Source organism: Sus scrofa, chromosome 14 (genome assembly GCF_054392235.1).
Source record: "Sus scrofa isolate SSC_HxYL_T2T_F1_AM1 chromosome 14, Sscrofa_HxYL_maternal_Yorkshire_Landrace_v2.0, whole genome shotgun sequence".
Lineage (NCBI taxonomy): Eukaryota > Metazoa > Chordata > Mammalia > Artiodactyla > Suidae > Sus > Sus scrofa.
In genome coordinates, this window is record NC_139396.1 from 126,211,865 (window position 1) to 126,237,443 (window position 25,579).

A 25,579-nucleotide genomic window follows, 5' to 3' on the forward strand; every position below is an offset into this window, starting at 1 on the left:
ACACATATGCATGCTTGGGGAACAGCCAATAATCCAGTTTGGCAAAAAAAAAAAAAACCTCATCCCTGGTCTAACATATTCCCACTATACAGTTTTGAACAATAATAAAATAATGCTTAATGAGTTATATATACACCAAAAGAAACCACTGTTAATGCAAAAGTAACCAATATTGCAAATTCTAATATATTACTATCAATTCTGTTAGTTCCTTATAAAATATGCATGTAGGAGTTCCTGTTGTGGCACAGCGGTTAATGAATCCGACTAGGAACCAAGAAGTCGAGGGTTTGATCCCTGGCCTTGCTCAGTGAGTTAAGGATCTGGTGTTGCTGTGAGCTGTGATGTAGGTTGCAGACGTGGCTCAGATCCCAAGTTGCTGTGGCGTAGCCGGGGATGTAGCTCCGATTGGACGCCTAGCCTGGGAACTTCCGTGTGCCACAGATGCGGCCCTAGAAAAGATGAAAAGCCCAGAAAAAGAAAAAAAAAAGCATGTAATAAATACATGTTGTTATCTGCACCTGTGAGTCTTCTGCCAAAGACTCAACTTTATTTCATGCTTCATAGTCAACATTTCTTTAGTTTTGTGGTTTTTTTGCTTCCTAACTCCTCTACACTCAATCACCCGTCAATTCCAGTATGATTCTCTTCAAAACAATTGCCCACCTCCAATTTCACCTCTTTGGCCCTCCTACAGAGAATTTTCTTGCAGAATTATCTACCTTTAGCCATACTTCTATAAACAGTAGAGGATCCCAGTAGATCTTCACCATAAACTACACATTATCATCCAGGTGAATTCAACCCGCCTGTAATCACATACGATATTATGTCAACGTAGTCCATTACTAAGGATATAACATGTCCACTTACTATCAGGGAGCTGAACTTCTCTATACCGAACCAGCTGACTTGGAAGGAGCGGTTTCGTATGGGCATGTTCAATAAGGGTGTCTTCAACCATCTGCATAATTCCTAATGCGGCCTGTGGAAGAAAATAAGTCAGAGCCCATTACAAAAACACATACGCATCTTGTCTTAGATAATAGCCCATGCAATATGGAAACAATATGCTTGTGAAATAAACTATCCTAGTTTATCATAAAAGTGGATTTTTAAATCTTAATAAACTTGATCCTATTCAAACGGATAAAAACGGAACTTGTCAATTTGCAATGCAGTCAGTATGGTGGTAACGAAGAGAAACAGAGACCCAGACAATCATTGGCACTGAGCTCAAGGCTGGGGAAAAGGCACTGGTGAGGGAAAGCTGGTCTCAAGTGAGGTACCCTCACCAGAGACACCTGGGGTTAGAGCAAAGCAAAGAAACAGGCATAAGGCTTTACTCTGAAGAAAACTGACCTGGGGAAGAATACTGTCTCAGCCACTTACTAGCACCTGGCCTTGGCATACTGTTTTGTAGGCAATACAGCAGAGTGGTAGAGAGTGTGGGATCTTAAGATAAACTACCACGGGAATTCTCAAATGCTTTCCATGTGCCAAATGCTTGGAATCTACTATTTAATTTAATCCTCATAACTCTAATTTTACTGATAAGGAAACAACACAGAAAGGTTAAGACATTTTCAGAAGATTACATAACTAGTCGGTGTCAGAGTCAGGACTGGAATCCAGGCGGTCTGATTCCACCATGTGCTCTTATCCACTACACAGTCCTGCTGTCCTACAGAGTTAGGGATAATTATCCTAGGGATAATTATTCCCATTTCCTCCAAGGACCACATGAGGCAGGCAGTAACAGGAGACAGTCGTGAAAGGAGGTCCAGAGTTAAACACAATCATTCTTCTTCCCTATACCCTCCATGACTATCCACCACAGAGCAGAGAAGGCAGAGTCAACACTAATGTGCTTATGTAGCCACACCGTGGTGGTCAGTAGTCTTAGACTGACTAGGGGAAAATTTTCTTGTTCGATGATCCATAAAAGACTGCTAAAACCTCAATCACCCACCTGCTTTGTTATGTTTCCATGGAGAAGGGCTTCGATGTGCAGCCTTGACAGGAGCTGAGGTATGAAGGCCTTAAGGCGAGGAAGGGTGACATCTGTAAACAGGTGTGAGAAATAGTAAGCTCTACCTATGAGGCTTTTTAAATAGCACAGCGAGTTTCTATAGAAGAGAACCTGTTTCCTCTAACGTGGCCCTGTTTTCTCTAACGTTACTATCTTTTACAACCATAGTATGATGACCAAAACTGAGAAGTTAACACTAGTACAATACTATTAACTAAAATACAGACTACATTTAGATTTCAGTTTTTCTGCTAGTGGCCCTTTTCTGTTCTAGGATCTAACCCATGAGCCCACCTTGCATGTAGTTGTCATGTGTCCTTAGTTTTTTCCCAATCTGTAACAGTTCCTTGGTCTTTGTCTTTCATGACCTTAAGATTTTTGAAAAGTACTGCTCAGTTATTCTACAGGAAGTCCTTTATTTGGGTTCGGTTAGTGTTTTCTCAGGATCAAATTGAGCTTCTGTATTCTTAGGAAGAATACCATAGTGGAAATGTGTCCTCCTCAGAGCATCGTATCAGGGGCACATGATGCTGATACGCTGTAATACTGGTGAAGTCAACACCGATCACATGGTTAAGGTGTGGTCTGCCAGATGTCTGTACTGTAAGAGTACTGTGTCCATCTTGCGGTTATAATTAAGTAACTCGTGTATATTCTACAAGCAGTTATGAAAAGCCACCCCACCAACACCTATTTTCCCCATTATCATTTTAAAATATTTATTTTGGGGGAAATACTTTGAGACTATACAAATATATTGTTCCTGGAGTTCCCGTTGTAGCACAGTAGAAACAAATCCAACTAGGAAACATGAGATTGTGGGTTTGATCCCTGGCCTTGCTCAGTGGGTTAAGGATCCAGCATTCCTGTGAGCTGTGGTATAGTCTGGCAGCGGTAGCTGGACTTAGACCCCTAGTCTGGAACCTCCATATGCCATGGGTGCAGCCCTAAAAAGCAAAAATACATATATATATATATTTTTTTTTCTTCTTACTTTTATCTACTAATTTTAGCATCCAGTGGTGGACATTGCCTGTATCAATTACTAATATGGAATCCTAATAGTGAGTTTTCTATTTCTCTCATTACGTTTAACCTGTAATGATTTAATTCTTCAGAAAGAAGAGCTGTCTTTTCTCCATTAGGACACCATACTAATAAAAGCTACTACATGGATGCTAAAATTAGTGAATGAAATTTAAAGGAAGACATAGGAAGGGAATTAACAAGTGTTTGCTATGCATCAGGCATTATACAGATGTTATAAAGCATGTGCTATTATCCACATTTTAAAGGTGAGAAAACTGAAGTAAAGAAAATTTAAGTTTCTTGTCCAAAGTCATCAAGCTAGTAAGTTACAGAGCTGCATTTGAACCTTGGTATAATTCCAAAGTGCACACTCAGGAAGTCCCAAGTTAAGGACTAGTGAATCGGTTATGGATCTGGCGCTGTCACTGCAGTGGTCCAGGTCGCTGCTATGGTTCAGGTTTGAACCCTGACCTGAGAACTTCCACATGCTTCAGGCATGGCCAGAAAAGAGAGAGAGAAAAAAAAGAAAAAAACAAAAACGAACTGCACACTTATCCCGTTCTACTGCACTGCCCTCGAAGCCCCCTTCGCTCCACCCCTCAGCATGTTCGGCACACTTCTATAGTAACACTTAGACCCTTTACCTCTATAAAAATAACCCGTTTACATTTACGCTATGCCATTAGACTGGAGTTCTCTGACCCAACAAATGTCACCTAACTGATTATTTTTTAATCTCAAGCACCTGCAGTTGAGTGCAATCAGTCAGTCAATGCTGTTGGACCACACTGAACTCTGAGGTTCTTGCTGCCCTGGCACCTGGATAGCTGACTGATTTAGAGGCATGGGGGAGCCAGCCTCTCACAGTGAACTGTCACCAGATGAAGCCATGTTGGCATTTCTAGATTACTGGATGAATACAGATATATTCTCTCTCACACACACAAATAGAATGATTACATATAATCATATATAAAATGGTTTTATATACCGTTATATATATATGTGCATTACTAGATTACTGGATGAATACAGATATATTCTCTTACACACATACACACACAAAATGATTATGAGAGAAAATTTCAACCCCCCCCCCCCCCCAAAATGCTAAACTTCTCTTTACAAAATACATTTTGGGAGTTCTTGTGGCTCAGTGGTTAGCAAACCCGACTGGCATCCATGAGGATGTAGGTTCGATTCCCGGCCTCGCTCAGTGTGTTAAGGATCCAACGTTGCCGTGAGCTATGGTAGAGGTCGCAGATGTGGCTCTGAACCCAGGTTGCTGCGGCTGTGGCCTAGGCCAGCAGCTACAATTCAGATTGGACCCCTAGCCTGGGAACTTTCATATGCTGTGGATATGGCTCTAAAAAGACAAAAGACAAAAATAAAAACAAAACAAAACAGAACACATTTTGGAGTTCCCTTGTGGCACAGCAGGTTAAGAATCCAGCATTGTCACTGCTGTGAATCTGGTTACTGCTGTGGCAAAGTTTGATCCCTGGTCTGGGAACCTGTGCATGCCACAAGTGGCCAAAAATGGATAGACAAAACACATTTTAGGAAGGCTTCATATGCTTTTGAGATACTTTAGAGATTATTCTGCTTAAAAATTCATATATTATCTGACACAGAATCTAACAAAGGTGGGAACCCCCAACTTTTTTTTTTTTTTTTTTTTGCCATGGCCAGGGTTTGAACCCCAGCCACAACAGTGACAATACTGGATCTTTAACCCACTGAGCCACCAGGAACTCCTAAACTTCTGCTCTTTGATCATGCTGAATGCAGATTCAGTTTCTTAAAAATATATTTAAAATCAATTGTGTTTAAAAGGTAAAATTCTTGCTATGAATCAGATGTGACAACCATTTTGCAAAGAAAGGTGTATTAACTGTCCAGATTAAAAATGTATCTGTTCTAGTTAATGAACTCTATAATCTATATGCCTATCCATTGCCTGAGGCAACCAATAAAGTAATGAATTTCAATACTTTGTTCTTGATCTGTCACTGAAGACGTCAAAGGCATAGTGATATATAAGTAAGGACTGGCCATGAAAGATAATTAAAAATTCAACAGCATTCTTTTTTCTTATTGCTGAGCATGCTGGAAGAAAGATTAATTGGTAAAGTAATGCTGAGAAGTGGAAAAGATAAAACAATAATAAAGGATGATATCAGCCTACACTCTTTCCAATAAAACCCTGAAAGTAACTTCATTCCATTGAATAGGCATTCATTAGATACACACTGAGGGCATAATATATTAGATACTAAATAAAAAGGATAAAAGACATGATCACTGCCCTTGAGGAATTTAGGATGTTCAAGCAAAACCTCTGAAAACTAGGTTTAAGATTTTAGGAAAAAAGCAACAAAAGACAACTCTTTAGGCTTGACATATTTTCCATTTTTTTAACCAAACTGAACAGATCTAAAAATGCCTCAGCATTCTTTCTGTGTGCTATCACTTTCGAGATCAGCCCCTTCCCCCTTTTCTGAAAACTTCAATATTAACAAGGAAAGTGTTCAGGTCAAAACATTTAGTCATTTGCAGAAATCTATGAACAGTAATAACTGACTGTCATGGATTCAGGTTAAAAACAGCAAATGTGGTTAAACTGCCTAAATACAAAAGTCACTTCAAAGGCCACCACTGTTTTTGTAAAAAAAAAAAAAAGTATGCACACTTGGCTTTAACAGAACTACAAGTTATTAGAAAGCATAATCACTAGATAACAGGAGGACCCAAATGAATTTAGAAAAAAAAAAATGAAGAAAGCACTGGGTTGTAAGTAGAAACAGTCTCACCATCCAGGGCTTCTTTTAATTCATCTTTAGTCCAGGCCACTTCTGTCATCAGCAGGCGGAGGTAGTACATGGCGTGCTGGTGAGGCTGCTCAGCTCGGAAATTGTTAAGCGATCTCATGTACTAGTGAAGGGAGACATGGGTTTGTTAATTTTATCAATCTTTTAAAAATCATTTCAAAAGATCAGCTATAGTCAAAACTTTGTTTTGCAAAAATCACGTGGTACTGGGATGGAGGGATATTTGCTTCTTTCTCCTTTTTGAAGTTATGTAACTTAAAATGGGCCTCCGTCCCCTCTGATCCTTAAACTAGAGAGCATGCTTCCCTCTGCTCAGGCCGCTGCTTTACCTGAAGCATCTAATATGCACTCTAAGTGCCTTCACTATGGGATGTCTTTCATCCCTCAGAAAGTTATCCCCAGGTTCCAGGGCCTCCATCTCTTGGCATTCTTTAATTCTTCACAATAAGGTCACCCCAAGTCTCTCTAAGCAAGCAACATGGATATGTATACATATAAAATACTAAATCTTCATTTGAAAATTGATGATAACTTCTTTTGGTGTACAACCAACATCACAGTTTGGCTTTTAAAGTAGCTATCTAGGAGTTCCCACTGTTGTTCTACGGGTTAAAAACCTGACTAGTATCCATGAGGATGCGGGTTTGATCCCTGGCCTTGCTCAGTGGGTTAAGGATCAGTACTGCCACAAGTTGCGATGTAGGCCGCAGATGTGGCTTGGATCTGGTGTTGCTATGGCTGTGGTGTTGGCTGGCAGCTGCGATTCTGATTTGACCCCTAGTCTAGGAACTTTCATATGCTGCAGGTGCAGCCCTAAAAAGAAAAAAAATAAAGTAGCTATCCATCCAGCAGTTCCAATGCTGGGCCAATCCTGAGTTCAATTTAAGTGGAAGATACATCAAGCCTCAATAATCCGCCCTAATGTGACAAGGCTGTCATGGCAGGCTGAGGTCCCAGCTTGCAGAATTGAGTGTTTTTTTTTTTTCTTTTTTTTTTTTTTTTTTTTTTTTTTTTGGCTGCCCTGAAGCATATGGAGTTCCTTGGCCAGGGATTAGATCTGAGTTGCAGTTGCAACCCAAGGCACAGCTGCGGCAACACCAGATCCTTAACCCACTGTGCCAAGCAAAGGATCAACCTACATTCCAGCACTCCCAAGACACCATCAATTTCGTTGCGTTACAGCGGGAACTCCTTTTTCTTTCTTTTTTTTTTTTTCCTTGGCCGTGACTACAGCATGTAGAAGTTCCTGGGCCAGGGATCGAACCCTCACCACAGCAGCAACCTGAGCTGCTGTGGTGAAAATGCCAGATTCTTAATCCAGTGTGGCGCAAGAGAACTCAGGGTTCTTCTTCAATGGAGGTTGGATGAAAACATCAAGGAGGCCCTGAAAACCAGTAGGACTACCTCAGGTTCCTCTCTGAAAGTCAGTACTGCACTGACTTAACTCTTCGGACCTACAGAGGAGGGGGCCAGATGTCCACCAGCCTCCCAGGCTTTCTTTCTGGGTAGAGCATAGAATTTAGCAATGACAGGTTGAGATGAACACTTCTTTTCCCCCTTGCCTCTTTTTTCGTAATATGGCAGTATTACCTTATAAATTAAAAATAAATTAATCATAAAAATAAGTGCAGAAAACTTACTGCTTCTTTGATAATTTCAAATCTTTTTTCATCAATCTCAAAGGTAGCCATTTTCTCAATAATCTTCTTTAGCAAAATTGGCTGCTTGTCATTGTAACCTTTCACCGAGAGCTACAAAAGGGTTCAGGGTATTAAAAGTCTAAAAATATCATGAAACAACTTAAACTTGACTTTTAAACATTTAGAAAATCCCCAAACCAGGTGCATCAACATAAAAATATTAATTTCTCATTAATATAGTTTAACATTTAGGAAGGTAACATTAACCATCTTTAGTTTACTAATACCCAAAAGCACAATTTAGCTTTTTCTAAACAAAATCAAGAGCAGAAAAACTCACCTGGTGCCAAACTATGGCAGCATACATTATACATCAAAATTCAAGTTCTCATTAAATGAAAATTAATTATAGAATGTGTTTTAACATTAATTTTCAAAGATAATTTCTAAGGAATGGCAGGCTTAAGGTTTTTCTAAATGTGTTAAGAAGGTGGAAAATCATAGGGGAGTGTTATCTAGCAGACTACTGGATATGTTCCCAAATTATTTATATATAAATATTTTTTAAAATCATCTTTTAAGAAATCAGGCAGCTCTAATTTTATACATTATGGCATTTTGCTACTTTTCCAGTTCAACATTGCCAAATAAAGATCCATATGTCTCACTCCTTGCTTATTGATGAGTCTGGCTGAGGCACCAAATGCCAATGGCAAAACAGATGTGAAGTGAGGATGCACTGTGCGTACTGTCTGGATTTTGCTTCAGGACAATTTACTTTAACAGTTTCTGAAGGCATGACATTTGCAAAGCAGGGGAAGCCTGCTATCATATTTCCTACGATTATACTGCCACATGGTGGCACCCATAGTAGTAGAGGCTACACTGCAACTAGATTATCTACCAAAGCCTCTACCTTATGAAAAATGATAGGCAAGAACCTTAGCAGGAGAGAAGGTCACTGGCCATGGAAAGCATATCACGGACCGCGCAAACTAGACTGACTAGCAGAAAGCCCATTTTATCACAGATTAAAAATTACTTATTTTAATGGTAACATGCTTCTAAAACTCAACAGCAAAAAATAAACTATAGATTATTACTTTTCCATTTAGATTTTATTTTGGTTCCTGAGCTTCAAATTCCCCTGGACTCTGAGAATGATTAGGTTACACACATTTTTATACATTAAGCAAAAACTACCAGAAAAGTTACTTGTGTGAAGAAAAAGTCACCGCAAAATAAATAAAATTTAAAAACCTAAATATAGACCCTTTTGTATAAGAATGAGAGGAATACACAGCACATGCTCTCATTTTAGTTGTTATAAAACATACAATATGCGTTCAAGAAAAGTGAAGATGAATGTGTGCCAGGAGAGGGATGTTAATTTGGAAATGAGACATAAATTTGGAACCATCCAGAAATGGTTTCAAGACAAAGGATCTAGTTATTTCTTGGGATGTATTTAATAATGCTTATTTTAAAGCACACTTAAAAGTAGTTAATGACACATGCTACGAAATTAATGAAAATGTAAGATGTATCTAAACAAAGGACCTTTCTACAATTGTCAGTAGAAATAAAGGAAGCTTATAAGTAAAATTCAGCACCACAACAGTAACTATGGGTACTTTTCGCTTACACATGTTAATATATTCAAATACATGGAAAGAGCAAGATGCTTTCAGGATTAATATGGTAAACATTTCAAGCAGAGGAACATGCAAATAAATGGAGCACACATACATGTTCACAGACTGCACTAAACTCTACTAAATCATGGGTTAGTGGAACTAATACTAACTTGAGTTCTTCAGTCATTAAAAAGGTGCAAGGAAAAAACCATCAATCTTCTTGTTTTAAAATGCAGAAGTTAATAGTTTTCCCAAGCTCAACATAATGCTTAAACAGGGTGATGCCTTTTCTTTGGTTTTCATTTTACTTACAAGTATTGCATTCATTCCTGATGCAATGCCATAGCTCAAACCTGAGAGGCGTGCTGCATATGTATACTCTTTTAAATCATCCTTCAATAACCTGATAAACAGGTATGTCATGTTGCAATGGAGAGGATCAGCATAAATGTAGCGACTAACAAAAAGAAAAACAAAAGAAATGCTTTGATACCTCAAGCAGTGGCATGGTAATGAAGAAACATGACCGAAGAGTATGAATATGCAGCCTCATGACCTGAATTCCTAGGGAAATAGCACAGGCCAACCTTATGTTTTACAGTGGCAGGAAGATTTCATTCTCTGTTGTCAAAGACCAAGACTTCAGATACAGAATGGGTGAGATCTAAACCTAAATCAAGGCCCGATTTTGTTTGAGGAGAAAAATATGACTATCTGATGAAAGATGTTAAAAAAAAAAAAAAGAAAAGAAATCAAGGAAAATTTGCATAATATGAATGGTATACTGCTGAATACTTAGAGTAAGAGCTAACTTAAAAATTAAATGATGAGAAAATATGATTATCCACAAAGATTAAAAAAAGAAATTAAACTCATACCCTCAATCAAAAATGCTTCCATCAAATCAATATAAAAAAATGTTGATGAGTGGAAGGCTCTAAGACGTGGGTACTTACATACATCCCATAGATGGTATTTTGGAGGTCATAGCTCAAGCCTGCTAGCTCTGCTGCATATGCATACTCGTTGAGTGAGTCTTTGAGGAGCTCAAGGTACAAATAGGCCATGTTACAGTGCAAGGGGTCCACATAAGCAAATGGGCTGGAAGAAAATGTTGACAGTAAAATAGCTGATTTATTACTTCCCGATGTGATATGGCCTTTCGAGAAGAATCAAGGAACGGAACATCAGTTAATATAACTTTCTGAAGACATGTGCTGAATTCTTGAATCTGTCTCTTCTCATGAGGGAAAAAAACAAGATGTCCAAAAAAAGGAGCTTGAAATATGCCACGAGTGCTGGTGGGTGAAGAGGGTGTGGTAGAACTGACAAGTTAGAAACACAGGGCAGGTAAAGAGTGGCGACGGGCCAAAATATGTTTAGGCTAATAGGAGAAGGTATGGCTGACAGAGCTGACAGCATCTGCACGTTCTCTTTCTCCCTCTGAGCCAGCCGGGAGGACAGGAAGATGAGAGTGAGAAGTTTCGTGACCGTATGAACTTAAGAGAAAAAGTGAGATCTGTGACAATGTTAGCTTATCTCTGGTTTCCCTCCAACTAATAGACCAGAACACTGTCAGCAAAATAAATGGTAATTTCCATCACATAACTGCAGACACACATTTTAAAATAGGAAAATTTTTACCTGAGAGAGAGAGCAATGAAAGAGAGGAAACAATTACAGAGTGCAAGAGCTAAATAGGACCACAGAGATCACCTAAATTAAATCTTCATTTCCCAAATAAGAAACATCATTTTTTTTCATGTCATCCAGGCTGGTAGCAGCAGAGTTAGGATTTAAATTCAAATGACCTTCTCATCTGATTATGTGACACTGCTTACCTTTATGAGAAGAAAGAAAAAGATTCCTTCATTCAAAAATATGTACTACAAGCTTACTACATTGCTAGGCACTTCCCTAGGTACAGGGAATAAGGAAGGAACAAATCAGCAGCGTCTCTGACATCAGAGTTTAGAGTCTAGTTGGAGGAAACAACACATTTAAATATGATACATCAGGTGGTGAGAGAGTTTCGGAGAAAAATTAGGCGGGGTAAGTGAGAGGAATAGGAGTGATGGGGAGTGGTGGTAGTGGGAGAGGAAGATGGCTAATTCACATAAAATTGTTAATCAAGGCAAAGGCCACATCTGGGCCCAGACCTGAAGGAAGCAAAGGAGCAAGCCTGGGGATATCTGAGTGAACTTCCCAGGCTAAGGAAACTGCTAGTGTCAAGGATCTGAAGCAGATGCCTGGCTTGGTTTGTTTGGCAGCAAACTATACGTTTCACTCTGTATAGCACAGTTAAATACAAACAATGTACTGATAGCAAAACCAACAATTTTATCAAAAAGAGATAACGAAGTAAAAATAGGGGTGAAGTGTTTAGCCACAGAGAATTAAAATCAAAGAAAAAATTCTACAGCTATGCAAACATTCTCCACCTGGCAAACTAAAAGAACACTGTCATTTAATTTTTTAAGTGTTATATATGATGACAGCCTTCCTTCCTTAGGCAAAGAGCAGCTCAGAAACTTAGAGAGGCACAACTCACATAAGCAAGAGCACCAAAACAAGAGAGTCCTTGAAAGAGCTCATCCCCACAGGCACCCTCAGGGAGAAGTGAAAAGCCAGAAAAAGCCAAATCTGGGGTTCAAAGCCATATGGCTCCATCTCAGAATGCAATTCCAAGAAGTGTCCTAAAATGCTGTGTCCACAGCAGCTGTGCTGGTGAACTGGAGAGGGTCTTTAACTTTTAGAAGAGAGTATGATTCAAGTGGAAGGCTTAATTAAATCCTGGTTCATTTGTTAATTCAAAACACATTTTTTTGTAATCAGATGTTACATGTTTAACGTGTTTTAAAAACATGTAAGTATGCATAATCTTATCCTATTTCTGAAAAGATTAAAAGGATACACACCAACAGAACATTTTGTTAAGAATGTACAAGAAACCTAAGAGTGTTTACTTCTAGAGACTAGAACTCAGAGAGGGACCGGTGGGAAGTAGACATTTTTCATTCTGAGAACTATGTTGGGCAATTTAGAGAATGCAAAAATGTCAAATGGTCTCTCAAAAGGTATTCTGAAACCAAATCATAGACGTCAAATGGGAAGACAGTGTGACAAGCTGCTTAGTGTTAAAAACACCTCTCTGAAACTCTGAATATCAAAAAATAAAACCAGCTTTGTAATACTCTCTACCAACAATAAGCCATAAGCAGAAAGCCCATGTTTGAAGTAAAAAAAAAAAAAAAAAAAAAAAAAAAATCTCATGGCAGCTCTAGGTAATCTATGAATCCCATGCTATAAAAAAAAAGTTTATATCCCTACAACCTCAACATGTTGCTGAACTATTATCTTTCTACTTAGATTCTTTTCCCCTTTTCCAAAACATTTAAAACACATCTAGCTTTAATTTCATGCCAAGCAAATCAAATAACAATTAAAGCAAAAGTTGATCACTATACTGAACATTATTAAAGGAGGATAGGCTCATTTTATAAACACTGACTACTGAAATTTAGAAAAATAAAATTATGGAGTGCAAACTCACTAAGTAAAATCTGAATTGAATGATAACTTTATCACACAAATAAGACAGATGAACCGAAAACTTATATTGAGAAATCATTTCAACAATAGCATTATTCATAAATTTTACTAAACATCTACCAAGCCAGGACGAGAGAAAGTAGCATCTAAGGGCTTCAGACAATTAAAGGTCTGGAAGGACACACGATCATTTAGTAACTACTACTTCTTCTTCTGGGCAAGTTCTAGGAATACAAAACCAAAATCACAACCAAAAAATACCCCAAATAATTTCCTCTTTCTGCAGTGAAACTTCTGGTGAGTCTACAGCCTTCCCCAAACCTTGAAGCTTAGGAAAGTCCTCCTAAGAGCTAACATAAATCATTTCAGTTAAAGACTGTACTCATCAATGGAAAGGAAGAATTAGCTGTCTTGGTTCTTACAATATCCCTTAACAGGAAGGAGCAGCCTTTCCCTGTCTAGGCTAAATAACTCTAATTCCTTTTATTTCCAAATACAGGTCCTTAAGGAAGCAAAGAAACCGTTTAGAAATGTAACTGCTGATTTTTAAAGCAAGCTTTGTAGCTAGATTCATTTTACATACCTGAAAAACTCAAAGTTGAGACAGGCCTTGGGCAAGAAAAACTTATCATCTTGTTTGAACCAGAGTTTGCTCATAGCCGTATCCTGTGATAAAGAAATAATATATTTAGAGAATTATGGGCACATTCAGCGAAAACCTTCACTCAAATCACTCTTCAAGAGGAGGAGGACAGGAGTTCCTGCTGTGGCACGGTGGGTTAGGATCCAGGGCTGTCTCTGGCAGCGCCAGTTCAATCCCTGGCCTGGTTCAGTGGGGTAAGGATCCAACCTTGCTGCAGCTGTGGCTCAGATTTGATCCCTGGCCTAGAAATTTCCATATGCCGCGGGTGGGGATATTAAAAAAAAAAAAAGAAAGAAAGAAAGAAAAAAAAGAGGAGGAGGACAGAGGTAATAGCTGAGTTTTGTTCTGGACAGGCTACTGTCCTTGACGTATACTCAGAGGCTTAGCTGGTGGGAAGCTGGAGAGATGACTGGTGATTCCAGCAGCAGAGAGAAATCACCCTTTTATCCTCGTCCTGGGTTAAAGAGATAAGACACACAGAAGGAAGAGACAGAGAGAAGCTAGTACCAACTGTCCTGTCCCTGTCTTTCTGGATGCTGGGAGGCAGATGCAGGAGTCCTTGGAGGGTGGGTATATGGAAGCCAGCCTGCAAGGTGGGCTGCACCAATACCTGCCTGCTGAAAGTCACACCTTGTGTGGTCCTCTCTCCTGCACTGGACTCACACAGAGACCAAGAGAAGATGGCAGAAGTGATGGTATGATACTTCTGAGATCAGATTATAAAAGACACTCTGGTTTCCATCTAACCACTTTTTCTCTCTTGGATCACTCACTGTGGAGGAAGCCAGCTGCCATGTCAAGCAACTCTTGAGAGGTCCATGTAGTAAAAAACTAAGGGAAGCTCCAAACCACACAAGTGAACTTGGGAGAGAATCCTCCAGGCCTACTGAGCCTTCAGATGACCAAAGCCCCAGCCAAGAGCTAGACTATAACCTCATGAGAGTCACTGGCCAGAACTACCCAACTAAGCCACTTCCAGATTCCCGCCCCTTGGAAATTGCATGAGATAAAATAAATATCTGTGGTTTTAAGCTGCTGGATTTTGGAGTAATTTGTTACACAGTAATGGGTAACTAATATAGTCAAGGGTGAACAAATAAGCCACTCCCTTGACTCACCCTATTGCTCAAGCATACTATAGTTTAAAGTCTTTAAGTTCACTGAAACTACCCTGAAACTCTGACACGGGATATAATGTTCTTAATTCATGCTAAGATGGCCAATTTAAAACAAAGAATAAAAAAATTGAAGTGAATAAGCTTTCTCACACAACACTGTAAATCAACTATAATTTTAAAATCCCACTAAAAAAAAAAAAAGCTTTCTCTTTGAATAACCTAACCTCTAACTCATCAAATGTTATTTTTAAAGAAAAATGGTTGTCTCATTATTAATCCAATTGAGATAAATTAAATTTCACATTCCTAAACACTAATTCTTATCTCATTGAGTTAATGTGGATGGTTGGTCATGTGAAGAAAAGAGAAAGATGTTTGTCTACAGTGGTAAGTTTGGAAATTCGAGTTAGTTTTAAAGTTTAGAAAAGAGGATATGCTATAATAATCAGATCCATTTTTCTACACAATTTGCCAAGGTGTGAAATAATGACATGAAAAGAATATTCTGAAAAAGAAAGAGAAAACCCCCTTCTCAGTCATTCTTCTCACTGGCTTATAACACTATTAACTTCATAGAGCTGCTCTGACAAAATGAGAAAGGATTGTTTTTAAGGGCAGGAATCCACCAGCTTCCCCTGGATATGGTTTTAAAGATTCTTTCCTGCCTCTAACTTTACAATGCAGCATAAATACACTTTCTAAAAATAAAAATAAATCTACTTCCTTATTGGGGCTTCAGTGAACATGGAGAAGAGGCCTCTCGCTATCTTTCAATAGACTTGTGACTACAGTCCAGACTTAACTTTTATTTTCTGCAAAGAAAACAATTCCCTATATTCTATGTTGTTTAGTACTTTTAACATTTTTAGCCTTTTAATATTTCTTGTAGTTATTCTCTCTGCAACTTTTCTGTTACCTCTAGGGTATGAGCCCCCCCCAAATCAATACAGTACCAAAGGCAAGAAATCATCTCTCTAGCTCCTTCCATGTAACAGCTGTGTCCCCTAAATTTAATATCACTGATTCTAACATATTACCTTAATAAGAGAAGGGTATGGTGTTGCTTCTTTTTCTAATGACAAAATCTCAAAATTTGTAGGAATAAATTCATTCTTCGTTGGAAGTTTAAATTTCCCATTCAGGTCAGCATTTTGCCATTTCTGAATGAATAAAGAAAAAAAAAAAACACAATAGCAATTAGAACTGATTTGAGAGTTTAAACCGGTCACTTTGCTTAAGAGCTAGAATATTTTGGGACTATACGTCACACAGCATTCTTTTTCATCATATATAAAGAGGCTACTCCCAAGATCTATTGATGACTTTTCATGAAATTGAGCTGGAGTCTTTGGTACTAATCAGGATTTTATACTTATATACTTACTTTTCCTCTTTACACATCTTTAAAATGACCTGTTAAGGTGAAGTAACAATCTGAGACTGGAACACTAAGGCTAACCGGTCTGTACGAAGACGTCTGCTCTGGTTCATTAAAGAATGGAGAGTAATTTGCACAAAAATGCATTCCCACAACTGCCAGACAACAGATCATTTATTTGGCTTAAACTTTCAGCTGTACTAAATTACTTGCATGTAAGGTTGAAAACTAGATTAAAGCAGGCTTATTTCACTTCAGGACTTATAAAGGCCTGGCCTGCTCCTCTCCCAAATGACCATGGGAACTTTCAAATAAGAGTTCCCGACATGGCTCTGTAGTAACGAATCCAACTAGTATCCATGAGGGTAGTGGTTCAATTCCTGGCCTCACTCAGTGGGTCGGGGATCTGGCGTTGCCGTGAGCTGTGGTGTAGGTCAGAGACATGGCTCAGATCTGGCGTTGCTGTGGCTGTGGTGTAGGCTGGCAGTTGCAGCTTCAATTCAACCCCTTGCCTGGGAACTTCCATATGTTCTGGGTGCAGCCCTAAAAAGGCAAAAATAAATAAATAAACACATTTTTCGAATGGATCAGTATTTCAAGCATAAGGTTAAGGACAAAGTTGAGATTTAAATCTGGTTTGTGGGGCATGACTGACACCATCTGCAGGTTGGATCTGTTCCATGGCTACTTCCAAAAGCTAAGTGGGACAGATCAGGCTACTGATTGATGAACTCTGATTTATAAGACTTATTATTGTTTTAAAAAAAAGCAACCAACTGCCAATGATTCTGGGTTCAGTAATTTGGCCTCCAGCTGATGTGGCACAGTCTTGCAGCTCTTGCAGTTCTATTTTGGTCTTTGCATTTGTATCTTCTGGCACTCAGGTGGTGAGGATGTTGGCCATGTTATTTATAAGTAGCAACTTAAATCTTCAGAATGGCTCAATCGCAGGGAGTGGTAAACCCTTAGCAAGTAATTCCACTGCTGAGCTTCCAGATGAATTTGTTTAAATTCCCATTTGGGGCATGTCTGCCATGGTCAGAGTTTGGTGAACAGGGGTTCTCTCTTGCTTTAGGGTGTGTTCGGACCTAGCACTCATTCATGGGAGACCAGCTCTCCTTGGTTTAGTAAGATGGACATTTTTACATATTAAAGGGGTTCAGACCTTTGCTTCTATGCTGTGACTATGTCAGGAAAGTACCATTAATAATTTTCTTTCTTAAGCTATTCTTTTTCCTGTATTGTCATTACCCTGGTACATTTAAGAAATGTCCATTACTTGAGTTTAGCTAGAATTTAGTCAGAGTGAGGCTTCCAGGTGTCTTCCTATGAAAAAAAAGGACACAATCTCAAAGCTACACAGCCAATGAGAACCAAAAAAAAAAAGTACCGGACGAGTAGATAGGACAAACAAAATCCTGACTACTAATGAATGAGCTAACATATTATCTATACACATCTGTCTTGAAATAAATTGTAATGCCCTTGTGTTGATAAAAAGAGCAATGATACAATATGAGGTACAAAATACAGTCCTCCCCTAAAGTGAAGACAGTATGAATCCCAGAAATTGCTCCCCGCCTGTGTGCACAGCAAGATCTTGAGCTCTCGGAAGCCCGTGCACCTGTCTTTCATGCCCTCTACTGCTATCCCTTTCTGCCTGTTTTGGTGCCTTGGTATCCCTGTGTACCTTGAACTTCAATGATCTTTGACCACATGAGGCTGGGAGTCTGCTTTCTAGCCCTGCTATCTGACAGACACATGAGGAGGTGGGTGTAGTGCCATTTCCTCATGCAAAACCTATCCGGCTCTCCCCATCCCCTGGGATGGTACAGAAGCGCTGGGCTATCACTCTCCACATTCTGAGCCATGAATTGGTGGATCGAGGGAACTCATGTTCTGGTGTGTCCCTCAGTCATCAGGTGTATTCATAGATGAGTTAGCCCTACCTTAATGACTTCGTCTGGTATAGCTTCTTGTTTGTACTGGGTTCCGTACCACTCTTCTGTGCGATCAGTTTTTCCTTCAAAAGATTTAGAAACTATTGCAACCCTAGAGAGAGATGGAAAAAAACCTATAAACTCATGTTGTTTATATAAATTTATAGAATCTGACTCATAAAAATGTAAATAACATCCAAGAAGTTGTTAGGCCTCTAAGATCCAGTAAGTCCTATGAGGCTCAGCTGAAATGGCAACAAATGTACAGAAGTCTTTGATCAGAGTCTCTGTTCTCCTTTGGTTACAGCCCATCATTTTTAATGTGAAAAACTGCTTGCAGGAAATATTCTTGTTATGAATGCTACTGACTAAAATGTTAAAAGAAGAGCAGCTAGGGGAAAAATGAAATAAGGTCAGTTGGAAAATAGGCCTTGGAGTTCCTGTCGTGGCATAGTGGAATCGAATCTGACTAGGAACCATGAGGTTGTGGGTTCGATCCCTGACCTGGCTCAGTGGGTTAAGGATCCAGCATTGCTGTGAGCTGTGGTGTAGGTCGCAGGCATGGCTTGGATTCTGCATTGCTGTGGCTGTGGGATAGGTCAGCAGCTGTAGCTCCAATAAGACCCCTAACCTGGGAACCTCCATATGCTGCGGGTGCAGCCCTAAAAAGAAAAGAAAAGAAAAAAAAAAAAAAGCTAAAAAAATGAAAAAAGAAAAACAGGCCTTTAAAAAGCAAAACAAAGTACCCTTCCCAGGAACAGCTCAGGCCCAGGGTTATAGGGATGGCTAAGAAAACTTGTTGGCTTATTCAGATATTAAAATAAATAAATAAATAAACAAACCAAAAACCTTTCATTATTACTTGCTAAGTTTGTACTCTGTTGTTTTTTTTTTCTGCTAGAGACTACTATCAACTGTATGCACTACATGTTCACTGGCCTTCCTGCTGCTAGAGGAGAAGGGGACAAGACCAAGCAAATCATCTCTATCTTTTTCTGATGGGAGAGTAGAAACAGCACAGAAAAGAAGGCAGAAGGAAAAAAAAGTTCAGGAAGGGAAGGCAGAAGTAAAATAATGTCAAAAGATAGGTCGAGGAATGAAAGAAGCTCTGTGCCAGTGGAACTCCAGTGGAGGACCATCAGGGACATTTCTGCTGCTGCTGCCTTTTAATTATCAAAAGTGGAATCATTTCACTCTGACCAGTGGACTCGAGTGCAGGCTGGGACCAATCCTATTTTGAATCTTGTGGATAGAGTTCTAGGCCAATAGCTTGGAAGTCTTGTCATGCAGTCAGTCCTGTTATTGGTCTTACTTCTTCTTTATGTCATGTCTCAATTCAGAAAACTAGCCTCTGAATGTCAGCCTCACAGCTGAAAGCCTGCTACTAGCCATCAAAACTCCCATTCACTTTCAGAATCCTAATCGCTATGTTCCAAACACCTATCATTGGATCTCCCCAATTTCAATGCCTATCTGAACCACCATCTATTTCTTATTCATCAAATAAAATATTCTACCTGACTAACTGGACTTGGCTTTATCACTTGCGTTAGGACAGCTGCCATAAGCAATCCGACTCACCCATCTATTAATATGACTAACCTTCCAGTTTTTTTTTTTTTTTTTTTGGTCTTTTTGTTGTTGTTGTTGTTGCTATTTCTTGGGCCGCTCCCTCGGCATATGGAGGTTCCCAGGCTAGGGGTTGAATCCGAGCTGTAGCTACCGGCCTACACCAGAGCCACAGCAACGCAGGATCCGAGCCGCGTCTGCAACCTACACCACAGCTCACGGCAACGCCGGATCGTTAACCCACTGAGCAAGGGCAGGGACCGAACCTGCAACCTCATGGTTCCTAGTCGGATTCGTTAACCACTGCGCCATGACGGGAACTCCTAACCTTCCAGTTTAAGGTGTTCTTGATCTGACCTAGTTGCCACTGACCACTACCAGTTCTGGAAAACATGCTAAATAAGAATAAGAAACATGCAGAAGAATCATAGAGTTTAAGAGATGAAAGAAGCCCATTATCTTGTCTAGAAGTGATATATGTTGGCAATTTGAGAATCCCTTATGAGGGGTATGTGTAGAATGTATACAGAATTCACCCAGCCACATGAAGGGTATGTGATGTTTCTTAAAGACATTCATTCAATACATGACAGAGCCAGTTAAGACTCAGTGCTCGAAACTGCTTCCACCCCTGCTGACTTCTCAAAGAATGAATGGATAGATTTGCAAGGAGATACCTGGAAAATTGTATTATGAAGTGGAATTACGTGCAAGAGAGGTAGTATTCCCATCTTCTATTCCACGAGATGCTTGATTTTGGAAAAGTCTGTTACATAAACGTCTCTGCTTTTCCTGAATGACAATCCATGCATCAGAATAATGAGCAAAGGACTGATTATAACTCGTGAAGACTGAGATTTTGGCAGTGGACTTGTTCTCTGGAACAAGAACACTGTAAACCTGGTTTTGAGAAAGAAACTGAAAAAACTTGGGGAGAGTTGCCAAATGCTCTGGAGGATGATGATATGACACAGAAAGAAGCAGAACCTGGAGGCCATCCAGTAATGCTCAGGTTAAAAAGAGGGGGAAAGAAAGGAGATTTATTAGGCACAATCCTAAGGGATTTAGACAGTTAGATACCAAAATAAAGTGTATGGATAACAGTTGCAATGTTAACTTAAGAAAGTAGATATGAAGTAGGTAAATGAAGGTCCTCAAACCAGGCAAATGCCAATTACTGGCCTAAGAAAAAGAGATACTTTTGCAGACCAAGAAGAGTTACTATACCACTGAGGAATTCAAAACTGGAATACAATGGAAGAGTATGCATTTTAAAACAAATACATTATAAAGGGAGAATAACAGAAAAGACAGAGTAGACATATGTCAAACATATACAGAAATCTATGAACCAGAATGTGGAAGCACAAGAGTATCTGATTGGGAGAAAAAAAGAGGTCACAATAATCAAAGTACACCACAGAAAGCTATTTCACTGCAGACAGTTGAGAAAAACTGGCACAGAAACTGCAGCATCTTAGACTACTAGAAACCTAATTATGCTAAAAAAAAAAAAAAAAAAAAAAAAAAACCCCAAAACAATACGGTCTTGTTGAGTTTTTTCTTAAGTGTGTGTGCGTATGAATGCTTTTTTTTTTTTTTTTAAGGTCCCACCTGAGGCACATGGAAGTTCCAAGGCTAGGGGTTAAGTTGGAGCTGCAGCTGCTGGCCTATACCACAACCAGAGCAATGAGGGACCTGAGCCACGTGTGCAACCTACACCACAGCTCATGGCAATGCCAGATCCTTATCCCACTGAGTGAGGCCAGAGATGGAACCCGAATCCTCATGGATACTAGTTGGGTTTGTTACCACTGAACCACAAAGGGAACTCCCGTGAATGCTATTCTTTAATTCCATCCACAAAGAATTGGCTACTCACATGGTACTGACATGATCCTTAGAAATGTGAGAGAAAATGACCTTTTATCTTCATACCAAAACTTACAACAGTAAGAAAAGGAAACACTGGGATATAATGAATGCTGAGTGTTGATTCCAAGTCAGCCATTTAGAAACGTTCCAAAAGAAATAGTTGCTGCTGCTGATGGGACCCATTCAGAAATAATCCTCACTACATATGTCAAAAGGCAGTATGTTCCCAAGGAATTAATTCTCCTAAGACCTTTGCAAATAATCCCTGAGAGAGAAAAGAGGGAAGACAGCCAAGAATGAGAAGAGGTTTCACAGGTAATCGTGATGAATGCAAACAGAGCTAACAGAAAGGGCACAGACCTGGCCATCAGAAACTTGGATTCTCGTCAATACCATGACTCGTTTTCTTTGAGATCTTGCCAAAATCATGGTTAGGATCTAAATTAGGCAACTCTCTGGGCTTCAGTTTCATTACCTTTTAAATAGGAATTCGAGTTAGTTAAATTCCATCCTTTCTACTAGAATTCCAAAATATCATGGTACCATATCGTATTTTAAAAGGTACACACAGAAAAAGAAAGAAGGTACAAAAAATCTGTTGATGAGACTCAAAATCAAACTTAAAGAATAGTGATGAGAAGGCAAAAGTGCTAAAGAAATTGAGGGTCATAAAAGTGCTTTTAAAAAAACATTTTTAAGAAGAGTTTCTTGGAGTTCCTGTCGTGGCTCATCAGTAACAAATCCAACTAGTATCCATGAGGATGCAGGTTCGATTCCTGGCCTTGCTCAGTGGGTTAAGGATCTGGCATTACCATGAGCTGTGGTGCAGGTCACAGACGTGGCTTGGATCTGGTGTTGCTGTGGCCGTGGCATAGCTGGCAGCAACAGCTCCGTTTAACTCCTTAGCCTGGCAACTTCCATATGCCAGGAGTGCGGCCATAAAAAGACCAAGAAATAAAAAGGGTTGAGGGTTCTTAAAATAAGAAGGAATTAAGAAAAGTTAGACTAAAAGTTTAGAGAATTCATTCAACTTTTACTGATCCCTTACTAGCTTGAATTCTGGGAAAGATAAAATACAGTTCCTACCTGGAACTCATAATCTAATGGGACACACGACCTAAAGCAAATGTGATATGCTGATCCCATGTTAGTAGATGACAGGACTAATGATCTCTTCTTCACATTGTCTTTGAGAGAAACACAGGTCTTTAGGAGCTCCTGCTGTGGCGCAACAGGATTTGCAGTGTCTGGGGCCCTGGGACACAGATTTGATCCCTGGCCTGGGACAGCAGGATAAGGATCTCGAGTTGCCGAAGCTGCAGCTTAGGTTGCAACTACAGCTTGGATCTGATCCCTGACCCGGGAACTCCATATGCCACAGGTAGCCGAAAAAGAAACACAGGTCTTTAAACTGCAAAGTGGACCAAATAATGGAAAAACTGAAAAAAAGGAGTTGAAGTCTAGGATTGCTGAATGAGTGAGCCAGGTGACTCAAATGAACTCACATCTCCAACATAGATGAGTCACATTCTGATGCTCAGGCAACTCACAAATCCAAAGGATCATTGCTCATCACCTTTTAGAGGTAACACATGACAGGGAAAGAGGCAGAAGATTGAAGATGACAAAGGCTCTGATGTTCAGAGAGGAAAAGGGACATAGCCTAAAAATCATAAATAAGTGGATTAGGCACAGACCTCCTGACAAAATTCTATAGTCAACTGTCAGACTGTCAAACATTTGGACAAGAGACAGTTATCACTGGGACCTACTTGGATTCACCAAGAATTACTTCTCCCAAATGGACAGGCTTATTCATGACTTAAGCAAGGAATGTATAGCTGTACTTTTAAGTTGAAAATGGTAAAACGGGCATCAAATGATAGGATCAAAGAAGGTGGGTGATGATGATGATGGAGAAGTAACAGGTAAACATCTGAAAAGGTAAATCAAATGTCAACATTCAAAGGACTCTCTAGTAAGTAGGACTGGAAAAAAATGGAATTGGTTACCTTGGTATTTAATGAGTGTCCCATCCTTGAAGGAATTTAAGCTAAAGCTGTTAACTACTTGTTAGAGACAGACATTGCAGAAGAGATACATACTTGAAGGAGGGTGGATTAAATGACCCTTAAGGTTCCATTCCTTCTGAAGGATTTTGCTGTTAATTTTCCTACCTGGTTGCAACGTTAAACTTGTCTCAGTGGGTATTAAAGACAAGAATCTTACCCTCAAGCAATCTCAGTCTGGCCTGGCAGCTGGCATTATTGTCCCAGGTTGTTCTGCACTATGTCACTGACTGCAGTTACAGTTATAACAGCCACAGAAATCAATCCTATAATAAAGTGCTTTTTCTTTCAAGGTGAGGGTAGAGAGAAAAAAGAGGTTCTCAACCCTAACAGAATAAGATATGGAATTAGAAACAGGCAATTTAAACAAAAGAAAAATGCATGCTCCTGCAAATTCACTCCTATAATGTTGTGGGGTCAAATAACTATATCTAGGGCTGCAAAAATATATACACGTAATTTAAATTCTGATTTTTCTTGCAAAAAAAGCACATCCTAATTATATGACATAGTCTTAAATACCTCATATTTGTACAACAATTTTCCACTTTGTTAAATCATTTTGCATCACACAGAAAGATAACATACTACTGCACTTTGCAGATGGGCAATTTTCAAGGATTTTTTTTTTTTTTTTTTTTTGGTCTTTGTAGGGCCACATCTGTAGCATACAGAAGTTCCCAGGCTAGACAGAGGTCAAATAGGAGCTGTAGCTGCTGGCCTACACCACAGCTCACAGAAACACCGGATCCTCAATCCACTAAGGGAAGCCAGGGATCAAACCCGAGCCCTCACAGATACTAACTGGGTTCATTACCGCTGAGCTACAGGTGGAACTCCAATTTTGAAGGTAACTAAATGATAAAATTTATTATAGTTGATTTACAATGTTCTGTCAATTTCTGCTATACAGCAAAGTGACCAAGTCATACATATATACACATTCTTCTCACATTATCTTCCATCATGTTCTATTACAAATGATTGGTTATAGTTCCCTGTGCTATATCCTTTCTAAATGCAAACTCCCAGTCCATCCCACTCCCTCCTCCTTAGCAACCACAAGTCTTCGGTCCACATCTGTGAGACTATTTCTGTTCTATAGATAGGTTCATCTGTGCCATATTTTAGATTCCACAAGTAAGTGACATTATATGGTATTTGTCTTTCTTTGACTTTCTTCACTTAGTATGAGTATCTCTAGTACCATCTATGCTACTGCAAATGGAATTATTTTGCTCTTTTTTACAACTAAGTAGTATTCCATTGTGTGTATCACGTCTTAATCCATTCATCTGTTGATGAACGTTTAGGTTGTTTTCATGCATTGGCTATTGTGAATAACGCTGCAATCAACACAGAAGTGCATGTTATCTTTTTGAATGAAAGTTTTGTCTGGATATATAATATGTCCAGGAGTAGGACTGCTGGATCATATAGTAGTTCTATTTTTAGTTTTCTAAGGAACCACCATATTGTTTTCCATAGTAGTTGTACCAACTTACATTCCCACCAACAGTGTAGGAGGTTCCCTTTTCTCCACACACTCTCTAGTATTTGTTATCTGTAGTCTTATCAACGATAGCTATTGTGACTGGTATGAGGTGGTACCTCGTTATAGTTTTTATTTGTATTTCTGTAACAATTAGTGAAGCTGAACATCTTTTTATGTGCCTGCTGGCCATCTGTATGTCTTCTTCAGAGAAATGTCTATTTAAGCATTCTGCCCATTTTTCAATTGGGTTGTTTGTTTTGTACTGTTGTATGAGTTGTTTGTTTTGCCTATGTCCTCTTTCAGAGTTTTATGACGTCTTGTCTTAATAAGTCTTTAAGTCATTTTGAGTTTATTTTTGTGCATGGTGTAAGGCTGTGTTCTAGTTTCACTGATTTATATGCAGCTGTCCAGTTTTCCCAGTACCTCTTCCTGAAGAGACTCTCTTGTTCCCATTTTATATTCTTGCCTCCTTTGTCAAAGATTAATTGACCATACGTATCTGGGTTTATTTATGGGCTCTCTACTCTGTTCCAGTGGTCCACGTTTGTTTTTGTACTGGTTCCACACTGTCTTGATGACTGTAGCTTTGTAACATTGTCTGAAGTCTGGGAGAATTATACCCCCTGCCTGGTTTCTGGCCCTTAGGATTGCTCTGGGTCTTTTATGGTTCCATATAAATTTTTGGATTGTTTGTTCTAGTTCTGTGAAAAATGACATGGGTAGTTTGATAGGGATCTCATTAAATCTGTAGACAGCTTTGGGTAGTATGGC

The 25,579-nt window shown here is 39.3% G+C and overlaps 1 protein-coding gene across 6 annotated transcripts in view; it reads right to left on the bottom strand.

Annotated features, from left to right (window-relative positions):
- IDE (insulin degrading enzyme) overlaps positions 1-25,579 on the bottom strand; it is a 112,857-nt gene that overhangs the window by 13,034 nt on the left and 74,244 nt on the right. For 3 of the 6 annotated variants that reach the window (XR_014826638.1, XM_001925381.8, XM_021074000.2), the window contains 8 exons: positions 17,810-17,912; positions 15,520-15,642; positions 13,305-13,387; positions 10,126-10,270; positions 7,533-7,643; positions 5,875-5,995; positions 1,973-2,064; positions 874-985 (listed from right to left, as the gene is read on the bottom strand). Coding sequence is in view for 4 of the 6 variants with exons in the window: in XM_001925381.8 (XP_001925416.3) it covers positions 874-985; positions 1,973-2,064; positions 5,875-5,995; positions 7,533-7,643; positions 10,126-10,270; positions 13,305-13,387; positions 15,520-15,642; positions 17,810-17,912 (890 nt within the window). In the remaining 2 variants the exon portion in view is untranslated. Of the gene's footprint in view, positions 1-873; positions 986-1,972; positions 2,065-5,874; positions 5,996-7,532; positions 7,644-9,481; positions 10,271-13,304; positions 13,388-15,519; positions 15,643-17,809; positions 17,913-25,579 lie in introns of all 6 variants that reach the window. The other 3 variants (XM_005671285.4, XM_021074003.2, XR_014826639.1) reach the window with 2 other exon arrangements.